This window comes from Dendrobates tinctorius, unplaced genomic scaffold (assembly GCF_039654945.1).
Source record: "Dendrobates tinctorius isolate UK_male_01 unplaced genomic scaffold, ASM3965494v1 ptg000455l, whole genome shotgun sequence".
NCBI lineage: Eukaryota > Metazoa > Chordata > Amphibia > Anura > Dendrobatidae > Dendrobates > Dendrobates tinctorius.
The window spans coordinates 1,867,075-1,890,328 of NW_027362117.1; the positions used below are offsets into that span (position 1 = coordinate 1,867,075).

At 43.4% G+C, this 23,254-nt stretch overlaps 2 protein-coding genes across 2 annotated transcripts; both read right to left on the reverse strand.

The window, feature by feature from the left end:
• Positions 1–1,726: 1,726 nt before the first annotated feature.
• On the reverse strand, positions 1,727–2,671 carry LOC141077533 (olfactory receptor 5V1-like). The gene has a single exon (XM_073564527.1). The coding sequence runs from the start codon at positions 2,669–2,671 to the stop codon at positions 1,727–1,729; it is 945 nt and encodes a 314-aa protein (XP_073420628.1).
• A 9,216-nt stretch (positions 2,672–11,887) lies between these two features.
• LOC141077534 (olfactory receptor 5V1-like) lies at positions 11,888–14,359 on the reverse strand. Its single transcript, XM_073564529.1, has 2 exons — positions 13,454–14,359; positions 11,888–11,929 (listed from the first exon to the last, which is right to left on the reverse strand). The coding sequence occupies exons 1-2, from the start codon at positions 14,357–14,359 to the stop codon at positions 11,888–11,890; spliced, it is 948 nt and encodes a 315-aa protein (XP_073420630.1).
• Between the last annotated feature and the right edge of the window lie 8,895 nt (positions 14,360–23,254).

Here is a 23,254-nt window from a genome sequence, read left to right on the forward strand (position 1 = left end):
TACATACATCTTTTCCGGCCAGTTGGATTCTTTGCAGCACTTATTGTGTTGGATCTGTGTGAATTTTTCAGCCTACTTGAAGCCGAAATTTTGGGACTGTCTCTCCCCTCTTGTTGGTTTCTGCTGGTTCTCAATAGTTGTCTTGTTGTTTGTATTCAGCTCACTCATCTTCTCATCCACATCTAGATAAGATTTCGTAATTGTTCCTTACCTTTGTTTTAGCAGGTTCCTACTGCCCACATCTCATGGACCCATTCTAAGTCGGGGCTCACAATGTATCCGCAGACTCTCCTGTTGTGAATTCTCTTGATCTGACTTCTGAGTCGGGGCTCCCTCTGTTGGTTACTGCGGGTAGTGGAGCTGGCCGCGTTGATAGAAGTCTGCCACCTGACGACGATGATTGGAAGTCAGGGGTTACTGACAGGGAGGATATAAGTGAGCAGGCTTCCCTCAGTTGCTGCTGGTGATTAGTTTCTTCCTGTGCATTCTGAGGTCTGCTGTCTCCTGCCTGATCCTGCATTTTTCAGTTAAGTTGTTCATTTGCTAATCCTTTGCATCTGATCTGGTTTTGCCTCTTTCTGCTTTGCTGTGAGGGTTCAGCATGCTCCCTGCTGATGCAGTTCTGGACCCCGTTCCATATGTTACAGCTTGTGTGAGTTTGTTCAGTCCCCTGTTATATTGGTCTCTTTTGCTTTGCTGCCAGTTCACACTAGAATGCTGATATAGTGGGGGAGAGGTCGTGAGACCTCAGTGTTTTTGTATATCAGACGTGTTGGATTTTTTAGGGTTTTTGCATGATTGCAGACAGTGTCTTTCCTTTCCTATCCTATCTAGACAGTTTGGGCCCCATCTTTTGCTCAGTCTATTTTCTGTCTGTGTTTGTGACTCATCTTGTCTCACCAACAATATATGTTTGGGGGCTGTCTATTCCTTTGGGGTCTGCTCCGGGCAGTTTTCACCTTTCTTGCTTTAGGCTTAGTTAGTTCTCCGGCTGTGCCGAGGCGTCTAGGGCATCGTAGGTACGCCCCACGTCTACTGCTAGTTGTGTTGTTAGGATTAGGGGTCTGCAATCTGCAAAGTTACCAACCTTTCTGGTTTCCTGGTTGCCTAGCCTATTCCTGCCATCCTCCTCGGTGACCTATTCATAACAGGCTACTACGTGGTCTATCTACACGTGCCCTGGTACAATGCGGGCAAACATTATGAATATACTAACACTAATACTATACTATATTCTAATAATGTTTTCTCTGCTCCTAAGCAGCAAAAAACTGTTAAAAAATGTAATAAGATTACAAAATAAACTGTCATCAGAATTCTTCCATCCACAGTATAACCAACGCTCCGGTGGTCCTACCGGCCATTGCTTATACGCATTCAGCAACGGGAGCAATAATGCCAATAATTTGGCACAGAACTGCCGCTACCAGGGATGAAATGGTTAAAATTAAAAAAGAGTAACTAGCGGTGCTGCTGATTTATGAAGATGGGCGGAAATAGAAATGACAGATTTATTCAGGATAAAAGAGGCTGCGCGTTTCTTCTCTAAACCAGCGCCTTCCTCAGGCCAAAATGCAATATCAGACACGATAAGGTAGGAAAAGGAAATGGCCTCTTAGGGAACATTTCTAAAAAAAAACCAAACCCATAGGTTGGATTAGAACCCAGGATTGTACCTTAAGGTCGCGATGCCGCCCCAGCGCCACTAAACCACATCCTCATAACATCACTGATGGTGAAATTTTCGCTTATACAGAGAGACGAGTCTCTTGACAGCATCTTTCAGGTCTTTGTTTCTGATACTGTAGATCAGGGGATTCAGTAAAGGGTTAATGAGGGCATATGTCACCGAGACCACCCTGTTAAGAGTAAAGAGATTACTGGTGGTGGGCACAAAATAGATAAAGATAATGGACCCGTAGAACATAAACACCACCGTCAGATGAGAGGTGCAGGTGGAGAAGGCTTTAAGCTTTCCGTGACTGGTCCGGATCCTGAGAACGGTGAGTAAGATACGAATGTAGGGGGCAAATGTGATGGTAAAAGCCCCGATTCCAAAGCTTCCACCTACCAGTAATGAGACCAAGATGTTTAGGAAAATGTCAGTGCAAGAGATCTGGAACAGATGAGGAAGGTCACAGAAGAAGTTATGGATGGTGTTTGGACCACAGAAGGTCAACCTGAGTGTGAATAAAGTGTGGACCAGTGAATAGAGGAACCCAAGCACCCAAACCCCAGAGGCCATGTAGGTACAAGCCGTCCAGGACATGACCTGGGTGTAGTGCAGGGGGTGGCAGATGGCAATGTATCTGTCATAGGACATAGCGGAGAGCAAGAAGAGCTCCGCACTGGCCAAGTAGATGAAGAAGAAGACTTGGGTCGTGCAGGCCGGTAAAGATATTGAGTGGTTTTTGGTGACCAAGTCAAGGAGCATTTTAGGAGTCGTCACCGAAGAGTAGGAGACGTCTATAAAGGCCAAATTTCCAAGAAAGAAGTACATCGGAGTGTGAAGATGGGAGTCGGTGAAGACGAAAACAATGATCAGGAAGTTTGTGATGACAGTCATGACATAGATGAAGAAGAAGAAGACAATGAAGAAAAGATGTAAGTTGTGCGGATGATCTGAGAGGCCGATCAGGAGAAACCCAGAGATATCGGTTAAATTCTTCATCGCTTTGGTCAAAGTCTTTGTGGTACTTAGAAACTTGAATGACGTGGGTCAAAGAGACACTGAGCAATTAGCATGAAGAACGCGAGGACACAAGAGGTCAGCACAGACGTCACCTGAAGGGTTCATATTGTTTAAGTGGAGTCATTGCTGCCTGATAGATATAGAGAAATATTTACCTTCCCAAGAGACATCGGGCTTCCTACAGATCCTCAGAGCACTAATTATATTTTACAGTTTTTGTGCTTTTCCACTTGAGATTATTAATTATTTTCCAGGCAATTTTAAACTATTATTTTTTTAATAACTAATTTATATTGAGATGGATTTTGGTGCGATGGCTAATCCTTCTGTGGCTCTCCTGTATACCAGCGGCAAATCTGGATCCGAAAAGTGATCTTATCCACCAAAATGTAGAAACTTTACTAAGTGTCAGGAACTGAAAATACACGAGACGGGAATTAACAAGGCGTGTGTCTAAGGGGCAAAAACTAGAACAGGGCTACAGCGACACATGAAGGAGGGTTCACGGGTATTTGGACTGTTAGGATCCAGGAAAAAGTGATCCTGTGTTGTATTGTTATTCTTCATAGTAACCATGAAGTGAGTGTAGTAGGAGTGATCTGTAGGGAAAGGTTTCCGGAAGAAGATGAACATCAGGGAATCAGTAAGGAGAGGATTGACGGAAGATGAGCATCAGATACAGTGAAGGAAATAAGTATTTGATCCCTTGCTGATTTTGTAAGTTTGTCCACTGACAAAGACATGAACAGTCTATAATTTTAAGGGTAGGTTAATTTTAACATTGAGATATAGAATATCAAAAATAAAATCCAGAAAATCACATTGTATAAATTATATACATTTATTTAAATTTTGCAGTGAGAAATAAGTATTTGATCCCTCTGGCAAACAAGACTTAATACTTGGTGGTAAAACCCTTGTTGGCAGGCACAGCAGTCAGACGTCTTTTGTAGTTGGTGATGAGGTTTGCGCACGTGTCAGGAGGAATTTTGCTCCACTCCTCTTTGCAGATCGTCTCTAAATCATTATGATTTTGAGGATGTCGCTTGCAACTCGGAGCTTCACCTCCCTCCATAAGTTTTCTATGGGATTACGGTCAGGAGACCGGCTAGGCCACTCCATGACCTTAATGTGTTTCTTTTTGAGCCTCTCCTTTGTTGCCTTGGCTGCATGGTTTGGGTCATTGTCTTGCTGGAAGACCCAGCCACAACCCATTTTTAATGTCCTGGCAGAGGGAAGGAGGTTGTCACTCAGGATTTTACGGTAAATGGCTCCATCCATTCTCCCATTGATGCAGTGAAGTAGTCCTGTGCCCTTAACAGAGAAACACCTCCAAAACATAATGTTTCCACCTCCATGCTTGACAGTGGGGACGGTGTTCTTTAGGTCATAGGCAGCATTTCTCTTCCTCCAAACACGGTGAGTTCAGTTAATGCCAAAGAGCTCAATTTTTGTCTCATTTGACCACAGCACCTTCTCCCAATCATAGAATGGTAGAGTTGGAAGGGACCTCCTGGGCCATCTTGTCCAGCCCCTGCTCAAAGCAGGATTCATTAAATCATCTCAGACAGATGTCTGTCCAGCCTCTGTTTGAAGACTTCCATTGAAGGAGAACTCACCACCTCTCGTGGCAGCTTGTTCCAATCATTGATCACCCTGTCAAGAAGTTTTTTCTAATATCTAATCTGTGTCTCCTCCCATTCAGTTTCATCCCATTGCTTCTAGTCTTTCCTTGTGCAAATGAGAATAAAGATGATCCTTCTACAATGTGACAGCCCTTGAGATATCTGTAGACAGCTATTAAGTCTCCTCTAAGTCTTCTCTTTTGCAAGCTAAACATTCCCAAATCACTCACAGAATCATCCAGGTGTTCATTGGCAAACTTCAGACGGGCCTGCACATGGGCCTTCTGGAGCAGGGGGACCTTGCGGGCACTGCAGGATTGTAAACCTTTAGGGCGTAATGTGTTACCAATGGTTTTATTGGTGACTGTGGTCCCAGCTGCCTTGAGATCATTTACAAATTCCCCCCGTGTAGTTTTAGGCTGATTTCTCACCTTCCTCATGATCAAGGATACCCCACAAGGTGAGATTTTGCATGGTGCCCCAGATCGATGTCGATTGACAGTCATTTTGTATTTCTTCCATTTTCTTACTATTGCGCCAGCAATTGTCTCCTTCTCATCCAGCATCTTACTTATGGTCTTGTAGCCTATGGTCTATGATCTTGTCCCTGACATCCTTAGAAAGCTCTTTGGTCTTGCCCATATTGTAGAGGTTAGAGTCTGACTGATTAATTGAGTCTGTGGACAGGAGTCGTTCATAAAGGTGACAGCTGTCTTAATGCAGGTAACGAGTTGATTAGGAGCGTCTAACTGGTCTGTAGGAGCCAGAACGCTTAATGGTTGGTAAGGGATCAAATACTTATTTCTCACTGCAAAATGCAAATACATTTATATAATTTATACAATGTGATTTTCTGGATTTTATTTTTGATATTTTATCTCTCAATGTTAAAATTAGCCTTCCTTTAAAATTGTAGACTGTTCATGTCTTTGTCAGTGGGCAAACTTACAAAATCAAATAAAATCAAAGATGAAACCAATTGTAAATGCAATAAAATTGTCAAGCACACAATTACATAAAATCTTCCAAAAAAAGTGCAATAAAGACAGAATTATTTTTTTAATCCAATATAAATGTTTTATTGAAAATTAAATTGTAAAGAAAATAACATGATTATTATAAAAATTGTAGACAGTTGATAAATAGAGCACGTACAATATAATAGGGCATGGGAATATCTATAATTATATCAATATACCAGATAGCAATGTGTAATAATTATTCCTATATTATATAGTATACAGCAGGGGTCCCCAATCATCGGTCCACGGCCCAGGATCGGGCTGTTGCAGTTCTGTTGCCGGTCCGCGGAGCCACGGCTCAGAATGCTGGACACAAGGCGAGCCGGCGGCTGTAGCACTGTAGTGACAGCTGCAACCGCCGGCTTCCAGAAGACATCGATATTCACCCTCAGTTCATGCATCCCTGTCGGGCGCAGCAGCTTCATCCAGTGCTGAGCGATCACGTAGTACCGCTCATTAAGGTCATGAATATGGACATAACTCCACTCCCATAGGCGTGGCATCCATATTCATGACCTTAATGAGCAGTACTAGTGACCGCTCCACACAAGAAGAAGCTGACGCGACAGGATATAGATGCAGGGAAGTTCAGCGATGGTGTGAGGGTAAGTATGATGTAGGAGGACGGGGGAGTCCAGCCATGCATACAAGGGTGGGAGCGGAGCCATGCATACAAGGGCGGCAGCGGAGCCATGCATACAAGGGCGGCAACGGAGCCATGCATACAAGGGCGGGAGCGGAGCCATGCATACAAGGGCGGGAGCGGAGCCATGCATACAAGGGCGGGAGCGGAGCCATGCATACAAGGGCGGCAGCGGAGCCATGCATACAAGGGTGGGAGCGGAGCCATGCATACAAGGGTGGGAGCGGAGCCATGCATACAAGGGTGGGAGCAGATCCATGCATACAAGGGTGTCGCTGTCTCCCATCACCGATGGGACCATCTTGTTGCAGGAAAACAAGCACGGTCCTCCCACTCATTTAAAACCTATGGTGAGTTGAGTCACATTCACATTATAAATGTTATAATTAAATGATAAGTATGCACTACTAAACTACAACCCCGTCCATAGTCCCACCCCCTTATGACCAAAGCCCCACCCCTGCCACACCTCCATCCCCGCCCTGCTGGGCCATGGAAGAATGGTCTTGCTTGAAGCCGGTCCCTGGTGCAAAAAAGGTTGGGGACCACTGATATGCAGTACCAAAGGGTTACAAAAGTGCATAAATTCTAGCAAATTAATATGACCACCATTTAATTTTTAAAAGATATATATATATAATATGTGAAATAGTTGATGTTTTTGAACAATGTTAAAAATAGTGCTTAAAAAGTGCTATGGTGCAAAAAATTATAACATTACAAATGCTGCACTATAAAAAGTGCTAAAGTGCAAAATTGTGTAAACCTGAAAATGCAATAACCATAGGGTACTGAAAATATATATACCCAGCCCCAAAACAGGGGGTTAATATATTAATTTAACAATCTTAAAGTGCTGCAGTGCAGAACAACAACTCACATATAATAGCGATGCAGCATACTGCGCTGAAAAGGTGCTAGAGTGCAGAAACCCTATTTAACTCCAGTACAAGAAAAGAGGTATATAAAACTTAACAAATTGAACAGGTTAACGCAAAAATCTAGCGACCTAAAGTGCTGCAGTGCAAAGCCGCCGATCATACCTAAAAGAAAGTGCTCCAGGACCTGGATCCGGGGGAAGACGAGCATTGGGGGATCAGTAAGGAGAGGATCTGAGGACAGATGAGCATTGAGTAAGGAGATGTTAAGGGGGAAGATGAGCAGCAGCGGATCATTAAGGAGAGGATTCTGGAGAAGATGAGCATAAGGGGATCCCTAAGTAGAGGATCTGAGGTAAGATGAGCATCATTAGCGGATCAGTAAAGAGATAATCTGGGCACAGATGAACATTGGGGATCAGTAAGGAAAGGATCCAGGGGAAGATGAGCATCAGGAGATCACTATGTAGAGGATCCGAGGGAAGATGACTTCGGGGAATCTGTAAAGAGTAATCTTATTCCTTGCATTAAGGGTCATCATTTGTGTAAAAAACTGGGAGAGGGAAAGGGACGCAAATATTAAATTATAAGTTACTCCTATTGACATGGGTTTGTTTTGCTAGTAATTACAAATGGCTGGCCAAGTCCCCCTCCCTTTAGGGGGACCCTTATAACTGTGTCCTTGGGATGTGGTTCACTTCTAAGCCTGTGGTTATATAAAAAAAAGCAAAGAACAGGATGTCAGGTATCACTGTGCTTCTGCACTGGGTCGATGATCATTATTATTACTACGGTAAAATGTATTGAATAATTTTTAATTAAAGGTTTTACTTACAACGAGAATGAGAAACGATTTTTAATGTCTTGCGTGATATAGCACTAAGATACGAAAAAAGAACCAAGCACAGTACTAAGATACGGTAACAGAACCAAGCACAGTACTAAGATACGCTAACAGAATCAAGCACAGTACTAAGATACGCTAACAGAACCAAGCACAGTACTAAGATACGAAAAAAGAACCAAGCACAGTACTAAGATACGGTAACAGAACCAAGCACAGCACTAAGATACGGTAACAGAACCAAGCACAGTACTAAGATACGAAAAAAGAACCAAGCACAGTACTAAGATACGGTAACAGAACCAAGCACAGTACTAAGATACGAAAAAAGAACCAAGCACAGTACTAAGATACGGTAACAGAACCAAGCACAGTACTAAGATACGAAAAAAGAACCAAGCACAGTACTAAGATACGGTAACAGAACCAAGCACAGCACTAAGATACGGTAACAGAACCAAGCACAGTACTAAGATACGGTAACAGAACCAAGCACAGTACTAAGATACGGTAACAGAACCAAGCACAGTACTAAGATACGGTAACAGAACCAAGCACAGTACTAAGATACGAAAAAAGAACCAAGCACAGTACTAAGATACGAAAAAAGAACCAAGCACAGCACTAAGATACGGTAACAGAACCAAGCACAGCACTAAGATACGGTAACAGAACCAAGCACAGTACTAAGATACGGTAACAGAGCCAAGCACAGTACTAAGATACGGTAACAGAACCAAGCACAGTACTAAGATACGGTAACAGAACCAAGCACAGTACTAAGATACGAAAAAAGAACCAAGCACAGTACTAAGATACGGTAACAGAACCAAGCACAGTACTAAGATACGGTAACAGAACCAAGCACAGTACTAAGATACGAAAAAAGAACCAAGCACAGTACTAAGATACGGTAACAGAACCAAGCACAGTACTAAGATACGGTAACAGAACCAAGCACAGTACTAAGATACGCTAACAGAATCAAGCTCAGTACTAAGATACGGTAACAGAATCAAGCACAGTACTAAGATACGGTAACAGAACCAAGCACAGTACTAAGATACGCTAACAGAATCAAGCTCAGTATTAAGATATGGTAAAGAAAGAGGAATCCAGCGCCACAGAAATACAAAACTCTTCTTTATTGGTGTGAATAGAAACACTTCAGTATGGAATAGATAAAACAACTAATTTCAGGTAGGTAAACTCTTAATCATGTTACTATACAATAGGAAGGGTTGGAACATATATAAGGCAGAATCCTGTTTTCAGATTTGATGCCTAATTGACGATTGATCAGATTAACCCTTTCATATGCATAGAAAGCAAAACGCATGATGATACTGATAAGAACAAGTGACATATAATGTACAAAATATACAATATGTATGACGCACCTACAATAAAATAAATATACAAAACAAAATACAAAACTTGCATCATAGATACAAAATTGTGCAATAATTGTACAAAAAAACAAAACATGAAAATGCATTATATGTAATATATACAGGATATATATATAACTGCTACTGATTTCTCGTCTGTTTCCAATATGGAGAGATTTTTAATAAACAAGAACCAAGTTCAGCACCAAGATGTGGTAACAGAACCAAGCTCAGTACTAAGATACGATAACAGAACCAAGCTCAGTACTGAGGTATGGTAAGAGAACCAAACTCAGAACTAAGAAACGGTGTATCAGATCCAAGCTTGTGACTAAGATACGGTAACCGAATTATGCTTAGTACTAGGATACAATAAGAGAAACAAGCTCAGCACTAAGGTATGGTAACAGAATGAAGCTCAGTACTAAGACAGTAACAAATAAAAGCTCAGCGCTGACATACAGTAACAGAACCAAGCTCAGGACTAAATATAGCAACAGAATTAAACTCAGTACTATGATAACAGAACCAAGTGCAGTGCTAAGATACAAAAACAGAACCAAGCTCAGCACTAAGATACAGTTGCTTACCTGTATAGACAGGCCTCAATACAGATGCACTAACACTGGTGTGCCACACAGCCAATCCCTGACTGTAGGCTGGCTGTTTCATTAGGTATTATTGCACCTGTGCAGTTGCCATTTTACTTGGGTCCGCTGCACCCTGTTACTGCATTTGTATTGAGGCCTGTCTATACAGGTAAGCATCTCTGCCTGTTTAGTTTTTTTCTCAAATATTGGAGGATTTTCTCCTCTTTCTGTGGTTTTTAGCACTAAGATACAGTAATACGGTAGTATCAAGCTCAGTATTAACATATGATAACAGAACCAAGCTCAGAGATATGATATCAGATCCAAGCTTAGCACTCAGCTACACTAATAGAATGAAGCTCAGTACTAAGATACAAAAACAGAACCAAGCTCAGCCCTATTATACGGTAACAGAACCAAGCTCAGCCCTATTATACGGTAACAGAACCAAGCTCAGCCCTATTATACGGTAACAGAACCAAGCTCAGCCCTATTATACGGTAACAGAACCAAGCTCAGCACTATTATACGGTAACAGAACCTAGCTCAGCCCTATTATACGGTAACAGAACCAAGCTCAGCCCTATTATACGGTAACAGAACCAAGCTCAGCCCTATTATACGGTAACAGAACCAAGCTCAGCCCTATTATACGGTAACAGAACCAAGCTCAGCCCTATTATACGGTAACAGAACCAAGCTCAGCCCTATTATACGGTAACAGAACCAAGCTCAGCACTATTATACGGTAACAGAACCAAGCTCAGCCCTATTATACGGTAACAGAACCAAGCTCAGCACTATGATACGGTAACAGAACGAAGCTAAGCCCTATTATACGGTAACAGAACCAAGCTCAGCACTATTATACGGTAACAGAACCAAGCTCAGCCCTATTATACGGTAACAGAACCAAGCTCAGCCCTATTATACGGTAACAGAACCAAGCTCAGCACTATTATACGGTAACAGCACCAAGCTCAGCCCTATTATACGGTAACAGAACCAAGCTCAGCCTTATTATACGGTAACAACCAAGCTCAGCCCTATTATACGGTAACAGAACCAAGCTCAGCACTATTATATGGTAACAGAACCAAGCTCAGCACTATTATACGGTAACAGAACCAAGCTCAGCCCTATTATACGGTAATAGAACCAAGCTCAGCCCTATTATACGGTAACAGAACCAAGCTCATCCCTATTATACGGTAACAGAACCAAGCTCAGCACTATTATACGGTAACAGAACCAAGCTCAGCCCTATTATACGGTAATAGAACCAAGCTCAGCTCTATTATACGGTAACAGAACCAAGCTCATCCCTATTATACGGTAACAGAACCAAGCTCAGCACTATTATACGGTAACAGAACCAAGCTCATCCCTATTATACGGTAACAGAACCAAGCTCAGCCCTATTATACGGTAATAGAACCAAGCTCAGCCCTATTATACGGTAACAGAACCAAGCTCATCCCTATTATACGGTAACAGAACCAAGCTCAGCACTATTATACGGTAACAGAACCAAGCTCAGCCCTATTATACGGTAATAGAACCAAGCTCAGCCCTATTATACGGTAATAGAACCAAGCTCAGCCCTATTATACGGTAACAGAACCAAGCTCAGCCCTATTATACGGTAACAGAACCAAGCTCAGCCCTATTATACGGTAATAGAACCAAGCTCAGCTCTATTATACGGTAACAGAACAAGCTCAGCCCTATTATACGGTAACAGAACCAAGCTCAGCCCTATTATACGGTAACAGAACCAAGCTCAGCACTATTATACGGTAACAGAACCAAGCTCAGCCCTATTATACTGTAACAGAACCAAGCTCAGCCCTATTATACTGTAACAGAACCATGCTCAGCCCTATTATACGGTAACAGAACCAAGCTCAGCCCTATTATACTGTAACAGAACCATGCTCAGCCCTATTATACGGTAACAGAACCAATCTGAAGACTACAATGTGCTAGCAGAACTAAGCTCAGTATTAAGAGGTGCTAATATAAAATGTGGCAGAATAGATACATAAAAAAACAAGTTCTTCGCCAAGAAAGTGATAGAGATTATAACAAAAGTAAGTTGGTTATTCCCATGTTCATTGATAAGTTCTTTTGGAAAATGTTTGCAAAGGTGAACACTTTTGTCATTTACTATTTAATAACATTTCACTGATAATTTACAATTTAAGTTTCTATCATTTTCTGCTCATTGCGGAGGTGGCTGAACTTGCGCAGTGCTTACAAGTTCTTTCTAAAAAATCTTGGTAAGGGCTGCACTGTTTGCTTTCGATCCCAGTCAGCTTCAATGGGGCAGTGCTTCCAATGCTGTGGCGGCAAAGCTACAACACATAGGAGCATGGGGAGCGCACAGTTTGGGTCTGTGGTGCGAGGAGGCCATTGCTCTGAACTGTCAATCAAGCAGGAGCTTCGGCCCCTCAGCAGTTAGGACATGTGGGAAGCAGTGCGCTCCTGAAAAATCAATGTTAAACCAACCCTTTAAATGCAAATTGCTGGCCTATTGTTAACGTCAGTGAAATTTCTGCAAATCTTCTACAGTACATATACAGGCACACTCACACAGGAATGCCTCTTTATACATACCTGTACACGTAGGCACGCTCTTACACACATATTCCACACCTGCAGGAACATTTTTACACACCTTCTGCTGCACTTGCAGATGCTAGTCTACAATTCTGCACATTACAATACACACACATATATATATATATATATATATACACATATATATTCCCCCCCACCTGCCTCATATTGTGACCCTCCAGCAGGGTTGTGGTAGGTTGTGCGGGCTACAGACTTCCATTTGGTGGTGTTCAAATAATGAACAGACTCCTCCACCCATTGTTAGCAGAGCTCCGTGGTGAATGTGACTCTACATGGTCTAATTTTTCCCCAAAACTGCAGCAAAATTTTGTGATTTTGCAAAGATTCTATGAAAAATTAGAACATGCAGCCACAGCCTTACTGACCAGACGTGTTGATTTGAGGAACACTTTTCAGTATCAGCTCTCCTAATAGTTAGTGACTATACAGGGAAGGACTGGACAGCCGGGACCCCAAGCACCAAGGGCGGCTGGCACATGTTATAGCCTTGAGGCATTCATTCTCCCTTTAACAGGTGGTATGGGGCCCATGGAAGGAGAGTGGCCCCTCATTGCTGATTCTAGGACAGTGTCAGCATGGCAATTGTTTCTGTGCCCCTCAGGGGTGGAGTTTACTGGCAGAGCATGTGGAGAGCTTGTAGGTTTAGGAGCCCACCTGGAGACTCACCAGTTCTCCGGTGAGCCAGTCCGAGCTGGCATTCCAAACAATTTACATGGTTTAGTGTGAATGTGCACAACATAGAATCTGTGGCTGGAGCCCCAAAAATAGACACCATGTGTTAGGACACCTGACATTGTTGCAGATATCTAGGTGAAATTATAAAAAGCCTGAGATAATCAACATGAAAATGCTCCCTGCTGGCACATGTCAACACATAGGAGCATGGGGAGCGCACAGTTTGGGTCTGTGGTGCGAGGAGGCCATTGCTCTGAACTGTCAATCAAGCAGGAGCATCGGCCCCTGAGCAGTTAGGACATGTGGGAAACAGCACAACGTTTATCACCATGTAATGAAATCACGTTGTTACCTGAAGCCACCAAGTGTCAGCAGTGTGACGGTTACGGGAGGAGGGGGATATGGTGGTAGATGACTTTGTGCCGCTGCCAGGCATCAGTGCACATGTACAGCTCTCCGCAGCGCCGCCTTCAGGTCTCTGCTCCGTAGGCTGTAGATTAGAGGGTTCAGTAAGGGGGTGATTAGTGTATATATCACAGTGACCACTCGGTTCAATGTAAGAAGATTGCTCGTGTTAGGGACAAAGTAGATGAAAGTCACTGATGCATAAAATATAAAAACCACAGTCAGGTGAGACGTACAGGTGGAGAAAGCTTTACGTTTTCCGTCACTGGTGCGGATCATTTGCACTGTCCTAAATATTCTAACGTAAGGGTAAAATGTGGTCACAAAAGCTATGGCGCCAAGAAAACAGCCTACAACTACAAGGACTAGGACATTGATGGAAATATCAGTACAAGAGATCTGGAACAAATGGGGCAGATCACAAAAGAAATTCTGGATGAAGTTGGGACCACAGAACGTCAACCTTATTAAACATAAAGTACAAATAATGGGGGCTAGGAGAGATGAAGACCAAACCAAAGACACTATATGAGTGCACTTACTCCAGGACATGACCTGGGAGTAATGGAGGGGATGACAGATGGCAACATAACGGTCATAAGACATGGAGGACAACAAGAAAACCTCAGAGGTCCCGAAATAGATGACAAAGAATGATTGAACTATACAGTCTGGGAGGGAGAGGGACCAATGTCGGGTGGTGAGGCCAAAGAGCATCCTCGGAGCAGTCACCGATGAGTAGGACATGTCCAAGAATGCCAAGTTTCCAAGAAAGAAATACATGGGTGTGTGAAGATGAGGACAAGTAACTACCAGGAGGATGATGAGAGCATTGGTGACGACGGTCATCAGGTAGACGAGGAGGAAGATGGTGAAGAGGACATGGATGGTCCTCTGATTATCGGACAGACTCAGGAGCTGAACGCTGGTGATCGATGTTTGGTTCTTCATCTCTCCGGTGTGATTCCTCACAAAGATTTCCAAATTAGTAAAATAAAGGGCAAAAATGAAACGATGGTACAATTTTGTAGGATGTATGAACCTAGAAGGTGAACATCTTGGCGCACATATATAATTGCTGATTGTAACAGCTAATGGCGTTCTTCATTTTAAAGCTCATCCGTCCTCCCGGGAGAAGAAGTCCCAGAAGCCCAAAGCTCAGCTCCGCACATCCATAAATAATGTAATAGGGTCTCAGGACGCTCATTGTCGTGCTTGTTTATAGCACAGAATTTTGCAATTTACATCTTGTACGACAGACGGACAGTCTCAGAGAAAACAAAGGAGTGAAACAAACATAAGATTCCCAGCGGGGAATATCACAGGTAGGAAATGGAGACAATCTAAGACCGTACAGTCCGGAGTGCAGCACAATACGGAAACATATATAGCATCGTAAGCTCCATCCAAGGAGTCCATACACTCCTATCTTCCCTTATACTAGGCTCATCAAGAAAGACCAGGGATGATTTGCAAAGTTTCATAACTTTCCACACTGGACAGAATTCTAAAAAAGTAGAGAAAGTGTAGTTACTAAGAAAATAAAGTCCAGCTCACCAGTGAAGACATCATGAGAGTAGGAGCCCGGAACAGCCGTGTCGAGTCGTGAAACATAGCACAATACAAGAGAATGCAGCTCAACGATAAAGTGAAAATCGCTTTATCGTTGAGTTGGATTCTCTTCTATTGTGCAAAGTTTAGTTACTACTTAAGTCCTAGAAGAAGGATTCCTAGGGACTTCAGTAATGGCAGCCAAGGAGTAGGTACATCTATTTCTTCTTTGGAGAAGCCAAAGTATTCAAAATCCTCCTCACTCAGACAATCCAATGTGGGCAAATGATGTAAGAAGCCTATGATCCATCGGGCCCATGCCAATTCTGGCACCAAAAATGAAATGGACAAAAGACACCACAGATAGGAAACCTTACACGTTCTGCCACAATTCATCATATGATTAACTAGACTGAAGGCTCACACGGAACCCCCCATATACTGTATCATTCTTATAACTGCTGGGGGGGAGACCTACCACTAAGAAGAAACATCGGACTTCATCTGACTACACTGCGTGCAGAATTATTAGGCAAGTTGTATTTGAGAGGATTCTTTTTATTATTGAATAACAACTATGTTCTCAATCAACCCAAAAGACTCATAGATATCAAAGCTTAATATTTTTGGAAGTTGGAGTGGGTATTTTTTAGATCTGGCTATCTTAGGAGGATATCTGTTTGTGCAGGTAAATATTACTGTGCAGAATTATTAGGCAACGTAATAAAAACCAAATATCTACCCATCTCACTTGTTTATTTTCACCAGGTAAACTAATATAACAACACAAAATGTAGAAATAAACATTTCTGACATTCAAAAACAAAAAAAAAATCTGTGACCAATATAGGTTTCACCTTTCTTTCTGATGACACTCACCTTCCTTCCGTCCATAGATTCTGTCAGTTGCTTGATCTGTTTACGATCCACATTGCAATGTGCCGCAGCCGCCACAGCCTCCCAGACACTGCTCCCAGAGGTGTACTGTTTTCCCTCCCTGTAGATCTCACATTTTATGAGGGATCACAGTTTCTCTATGGGGATCAGATCAGGTGAACAAGGGGGCCATGCCATTATTTTTTCTTCTTTTAGACCTTTACTGGACAGCCACGCTGTGGAGTATTTGGATGCATGTGATGGAGCATTGTCCTGCATGAAAATCATGTTTTTCTTGAACGATACCGACTTCTTCCTGTACCACTGCTTGGAGAAGGTGTCTTCCAGAAACTGGCAGTAGGTCTGGGAGTTGAGCTTCACTCCATCCTCAACCCGAAAAGGTCCCACAAGTTCATCTTTGATGATACCAGCCCATACCAGTACCCCACTTCCACCTTGCTGGTGTCTGAGTCGGAGTGGAGCTCTCTGCCGTTTACTGATCCAGCCTCGGGCCCATCCATCTGGCCCATCAAGAGTCGCTCTCATTTCATCAGTCCATAAAACCTTAGAAAAATCAGTCTGAAGATATTTCTTGGCCCAGTCTTGACGTTTTATCTTATGTTTCTTGTTCAGAGGTGGTCTTTTTCCAGCCTTCCTTACCTTGGCCATGTCCCTGAGTATGGCACACCTTGAGCTTTTTGATACTCCAGTAATGTTGCAGCTCTGAAATATGGCAAAATTGGTGGCAAATGGCATCTTGGCTGCTTGATGCTTGATTTTCCTCAATTCATGGGCAGCTATTTTGTGCCATTTTTTATCAACACGCTTCTTGCGACCCTGTTGACTATTTGCCATGAAACGCTTGATTGTTCGGTGATCACGCTTCAAAAGTTTGGCAATTTCAAGACTGCGGCATCCCTCTGCAAGACATCGCACAATTTTTGACTTTTCAGAGTCCGTCAAATCTTTCTTCTGACCCATTTTGCCAAAGGAAAGGAAATTGCGTAATAATTAAGCACACCTTATATAGGGTGTTGATGTCATTAGACCACACCCCTCCTCATTACAGAGATGCAAATCACCTGATTTACATAATTGGCAATTGGCTTTCAAGCCTATACAGTACAGCTTGGAGTAGGACAACATGTATGAAAAGGATGATGTGATCAAAATGCTCATTTGCCTAATAATTCTGCACACAGTGTAAAGCAACAATGTAAGTTACTACTGGGCAAATGACAGACTCTCTGGTTTTGGATGATTTCACATGACCACTTTTCCCCACTGATCCGTCTAGACATCTTAACCATAGGAGACGTTGGTTGAACTCCCAGACCGCATTCTTGTACCTTTATACCTACAGAATTCAGTTTAACGGCACCTGAAATGTCTCAGAGAAGACCCCCAAAAAAAGTGTGTAGCAAACAGCTTGGATTCATAGTCAAACACACTGACGACACGTTGTGGAGCACGGTCAATGTGATGGAATCAAATCAATGGACCTGGCTTCACATTTTAAATCTTTCACAGACTGAAAGAGAAGTCTAAACAACCTCGTCAAGTCTGGACCAACCTTTTTTTTTTCTACAGCTGATGCCGATCAACCCAAATCATCTTCCTAGACCTCCAGAGTTTTCCCAAAGACCTCAACCATCCAACAACTGCCTCCCATCCAGCCTCAATCGTCTGAAATTCCCTATGAAAACAGTCAGCAGCGCACCAAAGGAACAAAGGATTTTTGGACAAGTTTACACATCGTGAAGTGACGACGGACTAAAGATGAGAAGGACAAGTTTCGCCATATAATCAAGAGAGAAACGCTACTTTCCTGTCCCTGCACTTATCTCCCCCATTAGTACGCTGCCACGAGAGGAGAACAATATTGAAGCACGAAAAGACACCCCATGGCTGGAAATATTCACGGTTGTCAATAGTCACACAAATAAGGTGGCCTCAAATAAAAAACAGGGTGGGTCGCAGTTCCTGTAAATAGTTGTGTGGGATCTGGTGGGTGATGGTACCTAATGCGCTGACCAAACGGCACAGAAAAATGATTCAAACATGATTTCATAATTTCTTGTGTCCACTATTCACATCCAAGTAGCACTGCAGAGACCCGTATGTCGTAAGCTGTGCCTTCCCGCCTCCCACCAATCCCGTAATAACCAAAACTGACAAGCATGGATGGGGGGAACAGGTCGGTCACAGTTTATTAATAAGCAGAGAGAGGCAAGTACAATTCTCACAGCTGTAAGCCCGCGACCGCTGGGCACGTCGGCTGATGAGAGGTTACGAACCTTGCCTCCCCCCTCTACACTACCGCTGTGACAGAATAACAAGATAATGTGAATAATAAATCTGCACAAAATCAAATATACAGTATATTCTTTTGTTTGTTTTAAATATAAATTTTAAACAACATTTGCGTCGCACACTCGCTAATCTATAAGGGAGGGAGGGTGGGACAAAAGCTTCTAGGTATCAGGCGGAGAGGAAAGAGAAAGACCCCCACCCCACCACCTGAATTTAACCCCTGAGGGTGTTGCCGGACGCCCCTTCATCTCTTTCCGTTGGTCAGTGGGGCGTCCTAATTATGGCATCACCGGGGGGGAGTAGTGGGAGGGGGAGGCACTGCACAGAGTTTGCTTATCATCAAATCCATGGGGGCTCTACAGTCAGAGGCACGATCCTTATTCAGTACAGTGCCTGCCAATACAGGAGTCAATAGCAAAGTTTTGGGCATACGACCCTTCATCAGGCATATAACAATGGCTCAGTGGATAGTAGTAAAGAAATACCTGAGTGTAAGGTGGTTTTCCTCCAGGAGACAAACCAGCTCAATGTAGCCCGTAGCTACTAACTCCAAGTTCCACAATTCTGACTAGTCCTGCCTTAACCCCTTCACCCCCAAGGGTGGTTTGCACGTTCATGACCGAGCCAATTTTTACAATTCTGACCACTGTCCCTTTATGAGGTTATAACTCTGGAACGCTTCAACGGATCTAGGCGATTCTGAGATTGTTTTCTTGTGACATATTGTACTTCACTTTAGTGGTAAAAATTTTTCGCTATAACTTGCGTTTATTTATGAAAAAAACAGAAATATGGCAAAAATTTTGAAAATTTTGCAATTTTCAAACTTTGAATTTGTATGCCCTTAAAACAGAGAAATATGTGACACAAAATAGTTACTAAATAACATTTCCCACATGTCTACTTTACATCAGCACAATTTGGGAAACAACATTTTTTTTTGTTAGGAAGTTATAAGGGTTAAAATTTGACAAGCGATTTCTAATTTTTACAACAAAACTTACAAAACCATTTTTTTTAGGGACCACCTCACATTTGAAGTCACTTTGAGGGGTCTATATGGCAGAAAATACCCAAAAGTGACACCATTCTAAAAACTGCACCCCTGAAGCTACTCAAAACTATATTTAAGAAGATTATTAACCCTTCAGGTGCTTCACAGGAGCAGAAGCAACGTGGAAGGAAAAGATGAACATTTAACTTTTTAGTCACAAAAATAATATTTTAGCAACAATTTTTTTATTTTCCCAAGGGTAACAGGAGAAATTGGACCCCAAAGGTTGAAAATAAAAAATCATATTTTTTCCACAAACATGATCATTTAGTCCCCAATATTTTGTTTTCCCAAGGGTAACAGGAGAAATTGGACCCCAAAGGTTGTTGTCAAATTTGTCCTGAGTACGCTGATACCCAATATATGGGGGGGAACCACTGTTTGGGCACATGGCAGGGCTCAGAAGGGAAGGAGCTCCGTTTGACTTTTTCAACCTAAAATTGGCTGGAATTGAGATCGGACGCCATGTCACGTTTGACAAGCGTCTGATGTGCCTAAACAGTGGAAACCCCCCACAAGTGACCCCATTTTGGAAACTAGACCCCCTAAGGAACTTATCTAGATGTGTGGTGACCACTTTGAACCCCCAAGGGCTTCACAGAAGTTTATAACACCCGGGCGTGAAAATAAAAAATCATATTTTTTCCACAAACATGATCATTTAGTCCCCAATATTTTGTTTTCCCAAGGGTAACAGGAGAAATTGGACCCCAAAGGTTCTTGTCAAATTTGTCCTGAGTACGCTGATACCCAATATGTGGGGGGGAACCACTGTTTAGGCACATGGCAGGGCTCAGAAGGGAAGGAGCCCCGTTTGACTTTTTCAACCTAAAATTGGCTGGAATTGAGATCGGACGCCATGTCACGTTTGACGAGCGTCTGATGTGCCTAAACAGTGGAAACCCCCCACAAGTGACCCAATTTTGGAAACTAGACCCCCTAAGGAACTTATCTAGATGTGTGGTGACCACTTTGAACCCCCAAGGGCTTCACAGAAGTTTATAACACCCGGGCGTGAAAATAAAAAATCATATTTTTTCCACAAACATGATCATTTAGTCCCCAATATTTTGTTTTCCCAAGGGTAACAGGAGAAATTGGACCCCAAAGGTTGTTGTCAAATTTGTACTGAGTACGCTGATACCCAATATGTGGGGGGAACCACTGTTTAGGCACATGGCAGGGCTCAGAAGGGAAGGAGCCCCGTTTGACTTTTTCAACCTAAAATTGGCTGGAATTGAGATCGGACGCCATGTCACGTTTGACGAGCGTCTGATGTGCCTAAACAGTGGAAACCCCCCACAAGTGACCCCATTTTGGAAACTAGACCCCCTAAGGAACTTATCTAGATGTGTGGTGAGCACTTTGAACCCCCAAGTGTTTCACTAAAGATTAAAATGCCCAGGCGTGAAAATATAAAATCCTGTTTTGTTCCCACATAAATGATCATTTAGTCCCCAATTTTTAATTTTCCCAAGAGTAACAGGAGAAATCGGACCCCAAAAGTCGTTGTCCAATTTGTCCTGGGTACTCTGGTACCCCACATGTGGGAAAAAACTGTTTAGGCACACGTTGGGGCTCGAAAGGGAAGTAGTGTTGTTTTGGAATGCAGACTTTGATGGTCTGCTGGCGTCATGTTCCATTTGCAGAGTCCCTGATGTGCCTAAACAGGAAAAAACCCCACATATGACATCATTTTGGATACTAGACCCCCAATGAACAAATCTAGATGTGCCCCCAACTAATCTAATGTAAATTAGTAGTGCATGGAGGTGTGGTACAATTTGAAGCAATCCTTCATGCACAGGCCAGGTTTTTCGGGGCAGGTGTCGCACTGGTAAATGGTGTCCCTGCGTATTCCTTTTTTGTAACACACTCGACACCTTTTTTGCGGCTTACCTTTTTTTTGGGTTGGCGGGACCACCCCCGGAAAATGCTGACCTGGGACAATACGAGCACCTTCAGTTCCTGAAGTACTGGGGCCCGCTCCTTCCTGAGCGCCAAACATCATGGCCTTAACCACTACCTCCTGGAAATGAAGGTACGACGTATCGCTGGGGCATGCACATTGTGACAGCAGGAATGCGTTGAGCATTGCCATTTGGACGATGTGCACGGCCAGCTTTTTGTACCACACCTTGGCCTTCCTCAATGCATTGTACGGTTGGAGGAGTTGATCGGAGAGATCAACTCCCCCCATTTTTTTGTTGTACCCCACTACACATGTCGGTTTGAGGACCTGTGTAGTGGTACCCCGTACAGTGCAGAGGGTACTGCCATCACCGTGTATGGTGGTCAAGAGATGGACATCTCTCTTGTCCTTGTACTTGACCACCAGCAGGTGGTCGCTACATTGGGCTCTGCTCTCACCTTTTCGGAGCATCTGCCCAAGTAGCGTCTTCGGGAGGCCTCTCTGATTTTTGCGGACAGTACCGCAGGCTGCGGTACGTCGCTCAGAGAGGGATTTGTAGAGAGGGATGCTGGTATAAAAGTTATCAGTGTAGAGGTGATAACCTTTATCCAGCAGTGGGTGCACCAAATCCCACACAATTTTCCCACTCACTCCCAGGAAAGGAGGACACTCAGGGGGTTCAATCCGGGTGTCCTTCCCTTCGTAAACTCTAAACTTGTGGGTGTACCCTGAGGTACTCTCACACAACTTATAGAGTTTGATTCCGTACCTGGCCCTCTTACTGGGCAGGTATTGACGGAATCGCAGCCTTCCCTTGAAGTGAACCAAGGACTCATCCACGCAGATGTCCCTTTGGGGCACGTACACTTCAGCAAACTTTTTGTTGAAGTGTTCGATGACCGGCCGAACTTTGAACAGACGGTCAAAGTTGGGGTCATCTTGTGCGGGACACTCTGCATTATCAGTATAATGCAGAAACTTGTGGATGGCCTCAAAACGCGTCCGGGCCATGACCATTCGGAACACTGGAGTGTTGTATAAAATATCAACACTCCAATATTGCCGAATTTCCGGCTTCTTCAGTATCCCCATATGGAGGACCAGGCCCCAAAACTGCGTCTACAGGAGACCAGTTTGAAAATGTTGAACACGGGTTTTGCTCCAAAAATTGACGAGCGTACAAATTAGTTTGCTCCACCATGAGGTTAACAAAATCCTCAAAGAAAAAGACTTTGAAAAAGTCAATTTCTGTGATGCCGGTGGTGTCAAACTTGATTCCTGATTCTGCCACAAAATCAGGAATCAGTGGCTCGTAATTTTTGGGGGGCGAGGTCCATACGGGGAGCACTGGGTCAGCTGCGGGCATGGTGGGCGCTGCCTCATCTTCTGTCCTGGAGCGTCTGCGTGGCGGTTCCGCAGGACCCGAGGAGGAAGATGAGGAGGGGGAAGAGGAAGAAGAAGAGGATGAAGAATCCGAAAAATAAAGAAAAGTCGGATCGTCATCCAAATCGCTATCAGTTTCGGAGGCAAGTATAGCATATGCCTCCTCCATTGTATAGCGCTGTTGGGATGAATTTGATCACATTTTTGTGTAAATATGGTGCTTGGGTGTACACTTTATTGAAAACTGTATGTGTACGTGAGGGGGGGGAGTGATTGGTGTAAACTTTCTGTAAAGAAAAAGCTGTGGAAAAAAGTCTAAAACAGCAGGCCCTAGCTGATAAGTGTCACTTATCAAAAATAGGCTGCTGGATGTGCGCACGGGGTGGCGCAAGGGGGGGGGGTGGAAAAAAAAAAAAAAGGAAAACGGCAAACTCTGATAAGTGAACTGTGTCACTTATCCAAGTTTCGCAGCTGCGGGATGTGTGTACGGAGGGGCTAAGGAAAAAAAAGCGAGCTCAAGTGTTGATCGGTGAACTGCGTCACCAATCAACGCTCGCCGGCTGCGCACGGAGGTGGCGCAAAAGTGGGGTGGAGGGGGGTAAAAATAGGGGGAAGGGGGATTGGGGTGGATGAAGAGAGATTGGGCAGGGATCAACAGTTAGGGTTGTAGTTAAGTGGCACAAAGGGGGGTGAAAAAAATGAAAAGCGGCAGGCACAAGCTTGGATAAGTGACATGTGTCACTTATCCAACTTTTGC

Excerpts from the sequence above, each read along its gene's own strand:
- LOC141077534 (XM_073564529.1), bottom strand. The coding sequence starts at position 14,359 with ATGAAGAACCAAACATCGATCACCAGCGTTCAGCTCCTGAGTCTGTCC. Across the intron at positions 11,930-13,453 it reads AGGCGGCGCTGCGGAGAGCT|TTCAGCCACCTCCGCAATGA; the intron begins GTACATGTGCAC and ends GCACTGCGCAAG.
- LOC141077533 (XM_073564527.1), bottom strand. The coding sequence starts at position 2,671 with ATGAAGAATTTAACCGATATCTCTGGGTTTCTCCTGATCGGCCTCTCA.